The sequence below is a fragment of the Microcaecilia unicolor genome, chromosome 4 (genome assembly GCF_901765095.1).
Source record: "Microcaecilia unicolor chromosome 4, aMicUni1.1, whole genome shotgun sequence".
NCBI lineage: Eukaryota > Metazoa > Chordata > Amphibia > Gymnophiona > Siphonopidae > Microcaecilia > Microcaecilia unicolor.
The window spans coordinates 331,339,975-331,354,885 of record NC_044034.1 but is presented as its reverse complement, the minus strand read 5'-3'; the positions used below and the strand labels follow the sequence as shown (position 1 = coordinate 331,354,885).

Below are 14,911 nucleotides of genomic sequence, written 5' to 3'. Positions count from 1 at the left end.
AAATTGGCATTCTGCTAAATTTGCTGTTCCTGTCCCATTCATAAGAAGGTGCTATAATATTAACCATAGGTGACTGGTGACACTGTCATTATTAAATTTCTACAATGCTCCCTCTAAGCTGTGTGATTCTGTTGTAAAAAGTCCTGATGTGGGTTTCTTTTTTTGGGTGGGGGGTATTATTACAACCATACAGTTTTTAATTTGTAGTAAGTAAGACATAAATGATATTAACATAGTACTCTTAAGGCAACAATAAAAATGGATTGTTTTCTCAAATTTTGTTCCTTGTTATGATTATGCCTTTTAATCAACAGCATCCGCTACACAAAATTGCTTGCAGATGTGGTCAGCAGAAAAGAAACATTTGCACGTGGACTGAAAATCGTGCACACAAGCCAGCAAACCTTAGATGCAACACTGCTTGGGAGCCCACAGCCCATTCACAAGTAGCCGCTCTACTGGGGAATCAGCCCAAGGACAGTTGCCCCAAGAGCCAGGGATCCTGCTCTACCATGGAAATCTGCTCAAAAACTGTTTCCCTGGGAATCTGATGAAAGTCCTGCTCCATCTGCTGAGTATCTCTCAGAGACCATAGCAATCCTGCTGCACCAGTCTGTGTGTCTGCATCATCTGCTGGAGACAGAGAAATACTGAAGAGCAGAAAGCAGAATCAGACCCCTATATGGGAAGTGAAGCAGACCTGAGCTTTTTTTGCTCTATTTCCACTTGCTGGCAGGGGGACTTAACCCACTCATCTGGACTAGTTTGGCACAGATTATAAGAAGGGATGGATGTGAGTGATGGTGAAAGCTGTACGGTATAATGTGAGAGGGCTGGCTCCTGGGGGGCAGAAGCTATACAGAATAGTGGAAGAGAGCTGGCTCCTGGGAGGCAGAAGCTATATGAAATAGTGGAGGAGTGCTGGCAGTGGGGAGGGAGAGTGGGAACTTTAAGAAATGATGGGGAGTGCTGGCTGGAACAGTAGAAGGTAGTGGTTGGGCTAGGTCTGATATCAGGAGAAGGCAATGGGATGCATTGCCTTCCAGTTTTGTCTTATGTCACCCTTTCATGATCCCTGTCCCTCTCCCTCTGGCCAGCAGGAAAAGAATAGTATTTCATTCACACTGTTTCTCTTTTTTACACTGGCTGGCTTCAATATGAGATCTGAATGCACAGGCCCCACTGTCTCTTGGGACCTGCTGGCACTGTATGTTCCAACCAGAGTAATAAACCAAAGAGTGAATCTGGTCTCAATTAATAACAGTCTGCTGATGATGAACAGCAAATTTTATTGATGATGAACAGGAAAGATAATTGATGGGCCTGACACAGAAGGTGTTTCGGCTAACCACCTGGGTCAGGGGTCATTTTTCAATAGCATACACAATGAATCCAACTGGATCGCTGTTCATCATCAGTGAAATTTGCTATTCATTACCAGACATATGATCCAGTTGTCAGGAAATATTACCTGTTGCTACACATCTTTCTGGAATATACTGGGTGCCAGTGGAGGATGATATATTTGCTAACTGATTATTGGTGATTCATTGTGCATGCTTTTGCGAGACGATCCTTGATGCAGGCGGCTAGCGGAAACACATTCTGTGTCAGATCCATCTATTGACTATGCCATTCATCATCAGTGGATTGTTATTTCTTGAGGCCAAGTTCACTCTCTTTGGTTTGTCCAGCCAGAGTTATGCCAGCCAGTGGAGGACAGAGCTATGTCATGAAATGCTGCTCTTTCCTGTTGCCTGGAGGAAGGAGGAAGAAGATTATTCATGAGTAGGTAGATGATTTGAGCAGGGAAGAGAAGAACAGAAAAGAACTGCAGATTGGTGACTAACAGAGAGAGGCGATCTTGTAGGGGAGGAACAGGTGAGAGGGGAATCATACTTTTGAAGGAGGAATGTGTAGAGTGAGAGACCAGATCAACATGGTGGAATGCAGGTAACCCTCTAAAAGTAACTAAATACCCCTCAAACTTCAACCCCTTCATGCTGTGGCTGGCCCTGGGAAAGGGCAGAGAGAGGGAAGCTCACAGTTGTAGAAAGGTGTTGTGTCAGAGAGGGAGCAGAGAATCGTGGATAATAGAAAGGCACTCTGTCAGGGAGAGAGTGAGGGACTCATAGATGTAGAAAGGTGTTCTGTCAGACAGAGAGCAGGAGGCTCCTTCAAAGGCAATGGGTTTCCCAACTTTGCCCTGCACAGCATCAGCAATTAGGGTGCTTGGGGAACAGGGGTGAAGGATGGTTTGCCCCCTAACCAAGAAGCGTTCCACTCCCCCTGGACTCACGAGTGTAGAAAGGCGTTCGGTCAGGCAGGGAGCGGGTTTTTCTCCTTGTAGGCAGAGTTTTTTCCATTTCTTCCTTCATAATCAGCTTTCCCAGGTTCGAGGGGATCTTTCCAAAACCAAACAAGAAAAGGAAATGAAAATGCAAGTAAAACAGATAGACCCTTGGAGCTGTGCTGAACCCTTCAAAAGCAGAAAGAGCTGGATAGTCTGATGGGAGTCTCTGGAATTGGCAGAGGGAACCCAATATTTTCTTGTTTTCCTTCCTTAACAATGTTCCTGTGAGCAGAGACTACTGTTTGACCCTCCTCTTCGGTTCTCTGTAACTGCCTAGGGGAGAAGAGTGTATGAGAGGGGAACGTTCCCTGCACTCCTAGGCAGCACAGGAAAATCTGGAAATTTACTTCTGAATTTATTTATATGCATATTTATATCCCACCAATTACCTAGGCAGCTTGCAATTTAATATACATACATTTCATGAAACACAAAACTGAAACTTCATAAAAACATTTAAGCATACAGATTAACATAATCATACATACATAACATATAGTATAACAGTCCAAAATACATACAGCAAACACACATGTCCCCCACATCCTCAACAAAACTTAACAATACAAAGGCAAAAATGAAATAAAAAGCAAAAAATATAACATATACCTGTATTTGTGTACTTCTTACTGAATACTTAGAAGGGCATTTTAGATAGGATGTCTCAACTGTAAAGCAGACATCTTGGATCCTGGTGCCTGTGCCTTCTAGGAGTGTTGGAAGGCAGAGGCACCATCTTTGATCCTGGTGCTGTACTGGGCAGCTGGAACCACTACTGACTGTGATCTACATTGCAGGTCAAAGGGGGGTGTTCTGTTTCCTTTATCCTGGATAGGATTAGGAATTAGAGCTGGGGGGTCAGGAGGGGGATTGGACCTTGGGGGGAGGAGGGGGTCAGGAGTGGGCTGGTGGGATGAAGTTTTGGTATTGCTGGGCGGGGGGGGGGGGTTGCTGGAATGGAGGACAAAGGTCTTGGAGGGCACCCCCATGATGTTTGGGATTATGGGGGGCTGTACACGTCCTGTGCAGTACTCGCAGGGCAGATGCTGGCCACACTCCCTGCATGTACTTGCATAGGGCAAGGCTTTGCACTTACTCTGTGTTATGTTTTACAGATGACATAGAGTAAGTGCAAACAGTTAATGACCCTTCAAAACAAGGGTCCCCTGGATGGTCCAGGTGGCAGGTCTAAATTCAGACATCCACCTTTTTAGACATGGGCGTTCTTTCCCCTTCTGCAATGCGGGATGAATGCCCATGTTTTAAGCCCACCCAAGTCCCACTCCAAACATGCCTAGACCATGCCCCCTTGCCATATGGACGTACAGCAGTTTCAGACATCCATATCCTGCCTTTAGAACAGGGGTTCTTAACACAGTCCTCAGGACACAACTAGCCAATCAGTTTTTCAGGATACCCACAATGAATATGCATGCGCTAGACAGGAGTGGTCTAGTGGTTAGAGCACTGGTCTTGCAATCCAGAGGTGGCCAGTTCAAATCCCACTGCTGCTCCTTGTGATCTTGGGCAAGTCACTTAACCCTCCATTGTTTCAGGTACAAACTTAGATGGTGAGCCCTCCTGGGACAGAGAAATATCCAGAGTACCTGAATGTAACTCACCTTGAGCTACTACTGAAAAAGGTGTGAGCAAAATCTAAATAAATAAAAAATTGTGGGTATCCTGAAAACCTGAATGCAAGATGTACCTGATGACAGGGTTGAGAACCCCTGCTTTAGAAAATCAGCATTTGGATGACAATATAATATGGAAGTCTAAATGCCAATTTCAGATATAGAAAACATGAATAGGGCTTCTAAAATAAGCACCATATTGTCATATATCAGATGGATATTCAAAAATTGCAGCATCAAGATTGATCTGATAAAATATCATTTCTCCATAAATTTAGCTTAGTCATTCTAATTTTCCAAAAGCCCTCATGAACATGTAAGTTTTCAACCTCTTTTTAATGGGAGGGCTGCCCTTGCTGGTCCGTCACAGTTGCGCTGGACAGTGACTAGTTCAGGAGACTTGGGGACCCTTTTACTAAGCCACATATTATACCTACACGCCCCAAAATGGACTTACCGCCCGACTACTGCGTTGCTCTTGCAGTAATTTCATTTTTGGCGCGCGTCCGATACGCGTGTCTGAAAAATATTTTTTATTTTCGGACGCATGTAGTGGACGTGCGTCAAGTGGCATCTGACGCACAGAGGTCATTACTGCCCAAATTCTTTACCACTAGGTCTATGGCTGGCGGTAAGGTCTCAGACCCAAAATGGACGCGCGACAATTGATTTTGCCGCAAGTCCATTTTTGGCAAAAATAAATAGGCCTTTTTTACAGGCACGCTGAAACATAGATCAGCACATGCCCAAAACTCACGCCTACACTACCGCAAGCCATTTTTCAGCGCGCCTTTGAAGGACCCCTCAGTTTGTGATGATCAATAATGACAAGCTTCCAGAATTGCTCCAATGGCCCTGACTTAACTCAATAATCCCCACTCCTCTCAGATGCTCCTAGCTCATGGTCCATTACCTTACTGAGCTCCTTCCTCTGAAGCTCGATTAGCTCTTCTATCTCTTCTTCCACCTCTCCTTCCTCGTCTTTCTCTTCCTCTCCTTTCTTATGTGCCTTGCGCTTTCTCCACTCAGTCTCTGGGAACACAAAGAGTGAAAGTGGCACACATCTGCATGGACAGAGCCACACAACTGGTATGTACTACACAAATTACAATGATAATTTAAGAAAAAAAGCATATCGCAGGTAAATGGCGGGCTAATCGAAATGTTCTATTATTCTTATGTTACCAGTTGGTTAGCCCTCCTAATTTCTGTTATCATTTCACAGTCTCAGCATCCTGTCCAGGTAGATGGTAGCATAAATCTCTCTAATCCTGAGTCAACTGGATTATTATAATGTGTTGTATGTATGCGGGTGTTCTGACTTGTTATTGAGGAAATTGCAAACATTGCAGAACACGGCCTTGAGTTGGGTACATTCTGCTAGAAAATTTGATAACACCTTTGTATATCAAGGCTCATTGGTTACCCATACAGGCACTTTACTGTTTAAGATTCAATGTGAGCAAATACCACAATATATGATAAAACTCATGATTTGGTCATCTGTTCAAGGTACGTTATGATCAAAAAAATCAAATGTTATTACATTTCCCAGAGGGTAAAGGAATGTGATGTGAGCAAATTTTTGTGTCTATTTTTTCCTATCAAGCCACAAAGATGAACTGATATGGGTACATGTGGGATATAATCACTGTGTTAGTATTAGTATTCTCCATCATATATTGAATTTTTTTATCCTGTTTGACTCTATCCCATCTTTATCATATAGCGGGTAATTCTATAAAGAGCCATGTAAATGCTGGTGTGCTAGTCATTTACATACCATATGTAAATATGTACACGTGTAAATGATAATAATCTAGTTATGCGCTTTTCTATAGGTAAACGACTATCTTCGACAGTGCATAAGAACATCAGAACATAAGTGTTGCCATACTGGGAAAGACCGAAGGTCCATCAAGCCCAGTATCCTGTATCCAACAGTGGCCAAGCCAGGTCACAAGCACATGGCAAGATCCAAGAACAACAAAACAGATTTTATGCTGCTTATCCTAGAAATACAATACCCAAAATAGTAGAACTTTCAACAGGAGTATCTAATGTCTTGCAGGTAAAGATATCAACTCACTAATATAAAGGGAAAGTCTCATGTGGTCACAGGGGTAGTTTTTTTAATCACCAATAAAGCTGTAAATTTTCATTTCTTGTTAATAGATCTGTTATAAATTACCACTATATCAGCTTTCTCAATTTTGTCAAATTTTATTCCAAGATCCACAAATTGCCTTTCTGATATTGTATTGTGGAATAATAAGAAATTGATGATGAGAGGAAAGACCATAAATTGGTCTATACGGCAGAAATGTAATGTTTGGTTTTTGATATCTGATGGTAGTTTGAAAACTTTTGCTCAATTAAAAGATGATTTTGATATTCCCAATTCTCAAATGTTACAGTGGTATCAAATACTGTATACCCAGACCTTAGATATTACTAGCTTTATAAAAGACCGTTGTAGGCTAAATCATAAGGCCTCATTATTTTATAGATTAATACAATCCTTTACTACTACTACTTGTAGATCGGCTCAACAAGTATGGGAACTAGATCTTAATGACTCGCTATCAGATATACAATGGTCTCAGGTATGGTCAACTGGGCCAAGAGCCTCTTTATCAGCTGCTTTAACGCAATCTCTTTTTTTCAAGTATCATAGAACTCTTTGGACCCCAAGGAAAAGTAAAGCATCTGGGTCTTCAAAATATGATCTTTGCTGGTCATGTAAAAAAAAAACCAAAGGAACTCTTTTACATCTCTTGGTGTAGAGGAGTGTGGTAGCCGTGTTAGTCCACTCTTAAGGTTAACAATAGAAATCAAACAAAATAAAACATGGAAAAGAAAATAAGATGATACCTTTTTTATTGGACATAACTTAATACATTTCTTGATTAGCTTTCGAAGGCTAATCAAGAAATGTATTAAGTTATGTCCAATAAAAAAGGTATCATCTTATTTTCTTTTCCATGTTTTATTTTGTTTGATTTCTATTGATAACATCTCTTGGTGGAATGCCCTAATCTTATTATTTTTTGGTCGGATGTTTGGGATAAGCTAAAAGAGATATTTGGTTTCAATGCAATATTTGTACCGAAATATGTAATTTAGAAGTCTGTTTGTATTCCATTTTCTCTCTTATATGATGATAAATTATTGTTTGATTTTTTAATATCTGTAGCTTTAAAATTGATTATTTCACATTGGAAGGGCAATTCTCAAGTAAATATTTATCTTTGGTGGAATTTGATATTATTATATAAACAGTACGAGCAGTCTATTCTTTATTCCTTGGTGGGTATTCCAGCTAGACTTAAGAAATGGAAGACCTTAGATCGTTATTTAACTTCTAGTCATTCAGAGAGGTAAATCTCAGCTTTTGTAATTGTAAAAAGTACTCATGTATGTGTTATGATTTGTTTTGAAAATGATGTGTTATATTTGAAAAATTCAATTAAAAAAATAAAATAAAATAAAAATTGTAGTACTACATATTTCTAACTCTCCAATCTTACTTTTTAGACATCTGGTATTCACGCAAGACCAGGCTGAGCTATAATTGTGCCCTGTGCAGCTCACCCACTGGTGTCCGCCCCTGCTTTGCCACTGAAACGATAGGGCTGGGAACTCCTCCATATTTGTATCCTGTGCAGTCACATCACTTGCATAGCCCTTGGTGTGGCACTTTATTTACATATAGTTTGAATTATGTTGTTTGTACTCACAGCCTACATAGCAGTTGATGTGGGTAATTTGTAATAATTTTTTTCTCTGTCTGTTCTATTTCAGCCTCTACCACATCTTATCTGTTGGAATGAGTCATCTTTACCTCCTCCTCCTCCTCCTCCCTGGGCTGTAGATATTGGGGGTTAGAACACATAGGCAAGGGGAAGGCCAAGGGTGGAATCAGGCTTGGTGAAGAGGTGAGCCAGCACATAAGGGATGAAAGGAGGTGAACCAGGTAAATTGACCCCTTTACCTTTCCTACTGCACAGCTGCCATGGACCCAGGTAGGACCAGCCAGAACCCCTAGTGCCTTTCTCATGTGGTGCACTCTGGCCCAGGCTTTCTGGACTGATGCCCCAGAATTTTCTGTACTGTTCCTTACCTCTCCACGCACACAGAGTCAAGACACATGCTTGCAAACATCTAAACCATGCTGTTCCTTATTAGCACCCTACTCCACACCTCTCTCTCTAGAGGCACCAGGCACCTTTGCACTGTCCTCTCTCCATAGCCAGTTTGAGGGTAGTAGGTGTCCTACATGAATCTTCAGCCTTACATTCCCCCCTCCTAACTAACTTTCAGACCTCTAGCCTGCAGCCCCTTCCCTTTAATATTTTGATAATTAAATTCAACTATCATGATTACCACACAAAAAATCCTTTAGAAATGCAGGTTACAGCATATGCTGATGGCTCTTTGAATTTGTGTGGCTGTTAGGATCTGTTGTTTTGCTTTGACTGCTGCTGTTCATTGCTGCCCTAGGCAACTGCCTAGTCTTGCCTAATGGTTGAGCCGGCCCTGCTTCTCTCCCTCTCATTCTTTTTTCTTTACCCTGGTTCCTCTGCCATTTCTTACCTACGACAGCAAGGGATGGGGGACAGGGCCAATAGTCGGTCTCAATCTTTGCTGGCTGGTTGGGATCAGGAGGCTGGGCTGCTGGGAACTTGGAGGATTCAATGACAAGGTCTTCAATGTGTTTGCTGTGAGGGGTCCCGGCGGAGTCTAGAGAAAGAAGCAGAGATTGATGGTACTGGATTTTGCATTCATGTGCCACCTTTCAGATCAGGGAGAACACAGCTGCAATGAGGTTTCCTGTTTCCATATCCATGCCAGTAATGAGAGGCCCAATCAATGCTGGTTTTCCTCTCAGGGTATGCTGAGATGTGTGGTTTCATTTTCTTTAAGAAATAAGAACTACAGGTCCCTGCATGCAGTGTGTGGAAAACCAGGGCTGGTGCAACCCCTTCCTATAGACATAAGAATAGATGAGAATTGTATTCCCAGGAAACCCTAACAACCCCATTGGACCCCTTCATCCTCGTTATCAGGAAACTGCAACATCCTCCAACCCCAGGAGATCCCATCATTTTATCAGGGAACTACAACAGCCTCTATCCCCAGGGAACCACAATATCCCTCATTCTCAGGAGACTCCACCATTCCCACACCCATGGAATTCCAACTTCTTCATCATCATGGGATCACAACAACCCCCCCATCCCCAGTCTATCCAAACATCCCCATTCCCAGGAAACCTCATCATTCCCATACCCAGGAACCCTCAGCATGCTCTTCAGCAGGGATCACAACATTCCCACTCCAGGGATCCCCGGCATTCCCATACCCAGAGCACTACAGCCATTGCTCCCCGGGTGCCTCCTGCACCCCCTATTCATGGGGGAGCTCTCGCATGAAGACTCTCACCTTTCTGTTTGTAGATAGGAGGCTTCTTATAAAGATTCAGGTCTGTCTTTGCCATCTCTTGTTTTTGGGTGGTGGGAGGGTGGTTAGAGGAGAAAAAAATGAAAAGAGAATGTAAAATGAAGTATGCATATAAAGCCTATCATACACACACCCTCTGCAGCCCACGTCCAGTTCTGTACTCCTGTATGTCTCTAATGCTACTCCAACCTCTACACTCCTTTTATTCAGCACCCCACTACCAAATCCTACCTCTATATTTCCATATACCCTTCCAATGTCTACACCCCCATATACCCTTCTACTGCCCACTCCCACCTCTACACTCCCCTTATTCAGCACCCTACTGGCCTACTACCAAATTCTAAGTGTATATCTCCATATACCCTAACATTGTCCACTCCCACCTCTACACCCTCAGATACCCTTCTACTACCCACTCCCATCTCTACACCCCCATACATCTATACTATCTATTTCCACCTCTACAGACCCCCTTTCCATCTCTACACCCCCAAACACCCGCAACTGCTGCCTTCCACCTGCAAACCCCCCTTCCACCCTTGCTGTCTACTCTTGCCTCTGCATTTACATGTACTTCTAGGGGATAATTTTATACCATTTATTTCATCTTAAACCAAGTTCTACATGCATAAAAAGGCTTTTATAAAATTTACACTGTGGGATATTGAAGTATGTTTGTAAAGTACTCATGAAAACAAAACCACACACACTGTTTTTTAAAATGTTTATAATTTTCAAAAAATAACTCACAAGCAGTAACGTTTTTAATATCAGAAATGAATCCATTGCTATATATGATCAGGAAAATTAAAGGAAATACAAAGCAATATTCATCGAAAAACCCACAATAAAAGGGGAGAGGGAGAAAGAAATAAAGAATGATAGTCGAAGGAAATTTTAAGGAAAACAAGGCAAATAAATTATAGTATCTTGCACTGAAACAGCACACATTTTTATGTGTAGATATGTTCCTGGGCAAAGTTTGGGCAGGGTCACAAAATACAGGTGCTCTTTATAAAATATGCGCAGTCATGCAGCTAGTATGTTTGTACATTTATACCATTTCAGCAGCTGATATAAATACCCACAGCTTCAAGCTGTACACAATTTCTGCCAGTTTACCTCTAGTACTCTATAAAGACATACAGCTAGCTACCTTGGTTTCCACCTGGGGCGCAGCACCCCCTCCTCCAGGCACATCCCCCCTGCCCTCCCTCCTCCGAGCAAGGGGGTACGCTGAGCAGTCGTGCGGCTGTTCTGCTGCCCCAGAACAGGAAGTTGACATCATAGAGGGCAGAGGACTGGCATAGCCGACAGCTGCACAACTGTTCAGTGTATCTCCTTGTTGCCTGCACTCAGAGCGGACTGCATCCACGTCCCAACCTTGGTACATTAGAGCATATAGGTGCTTATGTGTTTTTATAAAATAGGCTAAAAATAGACATCTTCTTACCAGGGGCGTATCTAGAATCTGGCGGTAGGGGGGGGGGGCCAGAGCCAGAGAGGGGGGCACATTTTTGCCTCCCTTCCCCCCCCCCCGCCGCCGTCGCCTCTCTCCACCCCCTCCCCGCTTCAACCCTCCCCCACTGCTTACTTTTGCTGCAGCGTTACTTCCTTGCAGCATGGCCACGGAGGAAGACGAAATATGAAGACTGCGGGTTGGACCTCGGCTGGCGGGGGTTGGGGCCCCCCGCCAGCAAAAGTAAGCAGCGGGGGAGGGTTGACGGCGGGGAGGGGGGCCAGGGCGAAATCTGCGGGGCCCAGGCCCCTGTGGCCCCACGCAGATACGCCCCTGCTTCTTACCTCTTAACCTGTTATAAAATTACCCCCTAATATCCACTCCCATCTAATTGCTTCCTGCTCATCTCCTGATGCTTCCTTTAGTCCTCCGCATCTGCCAGCCTTACATACCCCACCTTCCCAGTCCTAACCCCACCTTTTTATTGACTACTGCTCTCCTCTCTAGACATCCCCATCTCTGTCTGACTGCCCAACAGCTCCATTCCACCCTCGTACATACCAGGTCGATGGAAGTGGTGTAAGCCGCTCCGCAAACAGGTGCTGCTCCGCTGACTGGATGCTAAAGGGATGTTTCCAGGGGGCTTCTGCTCCTCCCAGACCCGGAGGATCTGCAAACAGATAGATGCAACGCACACAAGCAGACAGATGCATAGATACAGACAGATGGACAGAAACAGACCCAGGGAGCCACAGAGAGGCACACAAATGCACAGACACACACACATACATATACAGGCAAATGACAGGTGCATGCATACACACACAAGCAGACAGACAGCAGAAGAGAGTGGAGACAGTCAATAAAAGGTACAGGAAAAAAAATGCAAAGACCTAGAAACAGAGACGCCTTCATTTCCTCCCATTTCTCTCCTCACTCTCGTCCCAGACATTTTTTTATTCTGTTACTGTTCTGGTCTCTACCGCTTCCTTTGGGAGACTGTCCCAGGCATCCACCACCCTTTCCATGAAGAAAAAATTCCTGTTGTTGCTCCTCAGTCTAACTCCTTTTGAGCCTCAGATTGTGATTACTTGTTCTAGAATGTACCAAATTCCTAGAGTGACTGACCAAATTCCCATGCTAATATCTTTTTTTGCACAGCAGTTTGTTTGTTTGTTTGTTTTTTTAGTACTGATGAAACCTACAACAGAAGGGTTCCTTTCAACCACATGCACTCCGCAACCACCACAACACAGGCAGCAGCACTGCAAGATTCAGGCACAAAGCCCCACCACAGAACACGTACAACATGAATCAAGTTGCCTCCTTTGACTGTGTACTGAGCTCTGACCTAGGCTTTAATACTGTGAGTGAGCTCTCCTCTGTCCCAGGCTCTTCAGCCTTACCTCAGGGGATGGTGGAGGTGAAATGGATTTAGGTGATAAAGATCGCTGTAGAACAAAGAAAGAGACAAAAAAAGTCAGTCACAAATTATCAAAATTCAGCACAAAGGAACAGCAACTGATCATGTAACACAGGGACAGAGAGAACAACACAGTGGCAGGGACAAAGACCAAGTAACATTGTGACAAGAGCAAATGCTGGTTACCTCTCGACTCCTGGGTAACTCAGTATGTTCTAGAAGGGAGTATGTAAAATGGGGCTCGTAGATCATGAGGTCTGGGCGCTCGATGTCCAGAATTGCCTTGTCTTTGGGGATTGCTGCCAAATCTTTGTACCCCAAAACTTGGTTGTCCATTTTAGCCTAAAGTGAAGCAGACAGTGTGGAAATTATGTCCTTGTACACAGGTCATAAGGGGTACAGGTCGGGGGGGATGGGGGTGGAGGACTGTCTTGTCTTTTCTAAGCTTGTATTTCATTGCTTCTCCTCACTATAATAATCACTGCTCAGCCCTCAGCCAACACCACTCACTGCCCATAAGGGCTCTGGAGGAAGTGAGTAGCATAATTAAAGGGTCCAAAGGGCTTCCAGGTCATCAGAACCTTGAGGTCTATCTTTCCCCAGACTTCGATCTCCTTCAGGCAGCCTCATCCTACCCCAGCACACTAGACGGGCTATGAAGGGGCGCTCTGTTGAGGAGTGAGTTGTTCAACCCTTCACAGCCCTCAGCTGGGGAGTCACCCATATGTGGCTGACTCATCCTGCTTGTCCATGGAGAAAGTGAGGTTACTTACCTGTAACAGAGATTCTCCATGGACAGCAGGATAAGTCAGCCACACAAACCCGCCCACCTCCCCTTTTGGATGAACCTGCCAACAGCTATAGAATAGACTGGAGAGGAAATGGGTGGGGTGGGGGCTGGGGGCTGCGGATAGCTTGCACATGCTCAGAAGGGCCTGAGAAAGGCTGTTCTGAGCTTTAGGAGAGCTAATCTGTTCATGGAGCTGTCGGATGACATCACTGATGTGTGGCTGATTCACCTGCTTGTCCATGGAGAACTAAAGGGAGCAAAGGGTTTCCAAGTCATCAGAACCAGCCCAGCCACTCCTAGTTTTAACTCTTTGCTTCTATGGATTTCTAATACGACTTCTCTAAACTTCCTGTATCTATTTATTAGTTCAGATTGGATTGTCTGTTCCTTTTGCAGTGATGTCAGAAGTCCATTTTCTAAATGCACTAGTGCGTTTTTCTGGGAGTATTACTCCTTTCTCAGGTTCCTGCTACTCTCTGCATGGATCACTAGCTAGAAGGAATGTATATCAGCTTCTGTGGCAGGCGCTGACACCATGAAATACACACTCACCACAATAGTGGAGGGGGATCCCGGCACGCTGGAGCCTCGCGAGGAGCTGACACTCCCAGGAGATGTCAAAGGCTGCTGCAAACGGGAAAGAAATGCTTACTGATGTTACTGTGACCCAGTGGCGTAGCCAAGGGTGGGTCCAAGCCCACACAGTAGCAGCACCCCTATGATATGGCTGGCAGAGATCCCCAAGCCCCACCAGTCGAAAACTCCCAACAACTGTCCTTCCTGCATACCTTGTAAATAGCATATCTTCGACTGCAATGAACAGTGACTGATACATACTGCTTGCACTGGGCCAAAAGCCTTCCCTCTGATGTATTCCTGTCTATGCGGAAACAAGAAGCTGCATCAGAGGGAAGGCTGTGGGGTCAACATGAACAGGGTGTATTAGTTGCTGCTTGCTGCTGGTGAAAATCTGCTATTTAAAAAGTATGCGGGGGGGGGGGGGGGGGATGTTTGAGAGACCATATGGCATGCAGGTGAATGAGGTCGAGATCAAATCTCTTGTGGGACAAGGCGGAGTTCTTCCCATCCATCTTGGGACCAGGCCCACCCAAAATTGGGTGTATGGCTACGCTCCTGCTGTGACCAGCTCCCAAGCCTCAAACATAACGGAGAGGCAAAAGTGCCCTGAAGAACAGCAGCGGCAACCCCAATGCATCTGTCTGGAAAGTGGGGCACTGTGTCACTTCCATGCCTCTGATCCATTTCTGAACCAGAACCCATTTCACAATCTCTTGCATTGGAACTAGTTTGGCATATATCTAAATTAGCATTATTGAGGGGTCCTTTTACTAAGGCGCACTGGAAAATGGCCTGCTGTGGTGTAGGCGCGTGTGTTGGACGCACACTGTCCATTTTTCAGTGTGCCTGCAAAAAAGGCCTTTTTTTGGCCGAAAATAGACGTGCAGCAAAATAAAAATTGGCGCGCGACCATTTTGGGCCTGAGACCTTATCCATTGACTTAGAGGTAGGGTTACCATATGTCCGGATTTACCCGGACATGTCCTCTTTTTGAGGACATGTCCGGGCAACTGGGCGGGCTTTGCCAATCTGCCCATTTGTCCGGATTTCTGGACAAACGGGCAGGCTGGTGGGCTGGCCGTCCTATAGGAAGGTCCGCCTGCCAGCCTGCCCATTTGTCCAGAAATTTGGACAACCAGGAAGATTGCTAGCCTCCCCTCCCCTTACTTACTACTGCCCTGGTGGTCTAGTGACCTCTTCCGCCTTC

The 14,911-nt window shown here is 44.6% G+C and overlaps 1 protein-coding gene across 2 annotated transcripts in view; it reads right to left on the bottom strand.

The window, feature by feature from the left end:
• Positions 1 to 14,911, bottom strand: part of DMTN (dematin actin binding protein) — a 94,183-nt gene that overhangs the window by 33,451 nt on the left and 45,821 nt on the right. Inside the window, exons 4-11 of one of the 2 annotated variants that reach the window (XM_030201986.1) lie at positions 13,678 to 13,752; positions 12,522 to 12,677; positions 12,319 to 12,363; positions 11,474 to 11,582; positions 9,433 to 9,489; positions 8,584 to 8,730; positions 4,901 to 5,019; positions 2,300 to 2,405 (exon numbers count right to left, since the gene is read on the bottom strand). In XM_030201986.1, coding sequence (XP_030057846.1) covers positions 2,300 to 2,405; positions 4,901 to 5,019; positions 8,584 to 8,730; positions 9,433 to 9,489; positions 11,474 to 11,582; positions 12,319 to 12,363; positions 12,522 to 12,677; positions 13,678 to 13,752 — 814 coding nt within the window. The remainder of the gene's footprint in view (positions 1 to 2,299; positions 2,406 to 4,900; positions 5,020 to 8,583; positions 8,731 to 9,432; positions 9,490 to 11,473; positions 11,583 to 12,318; positions 12,364 to 12,521; positions 12,678 to 13,677; positions 13,753 to 14,911) is intronic. The other variant, XM_030201987.1, reaches the window with a different exon arrangement.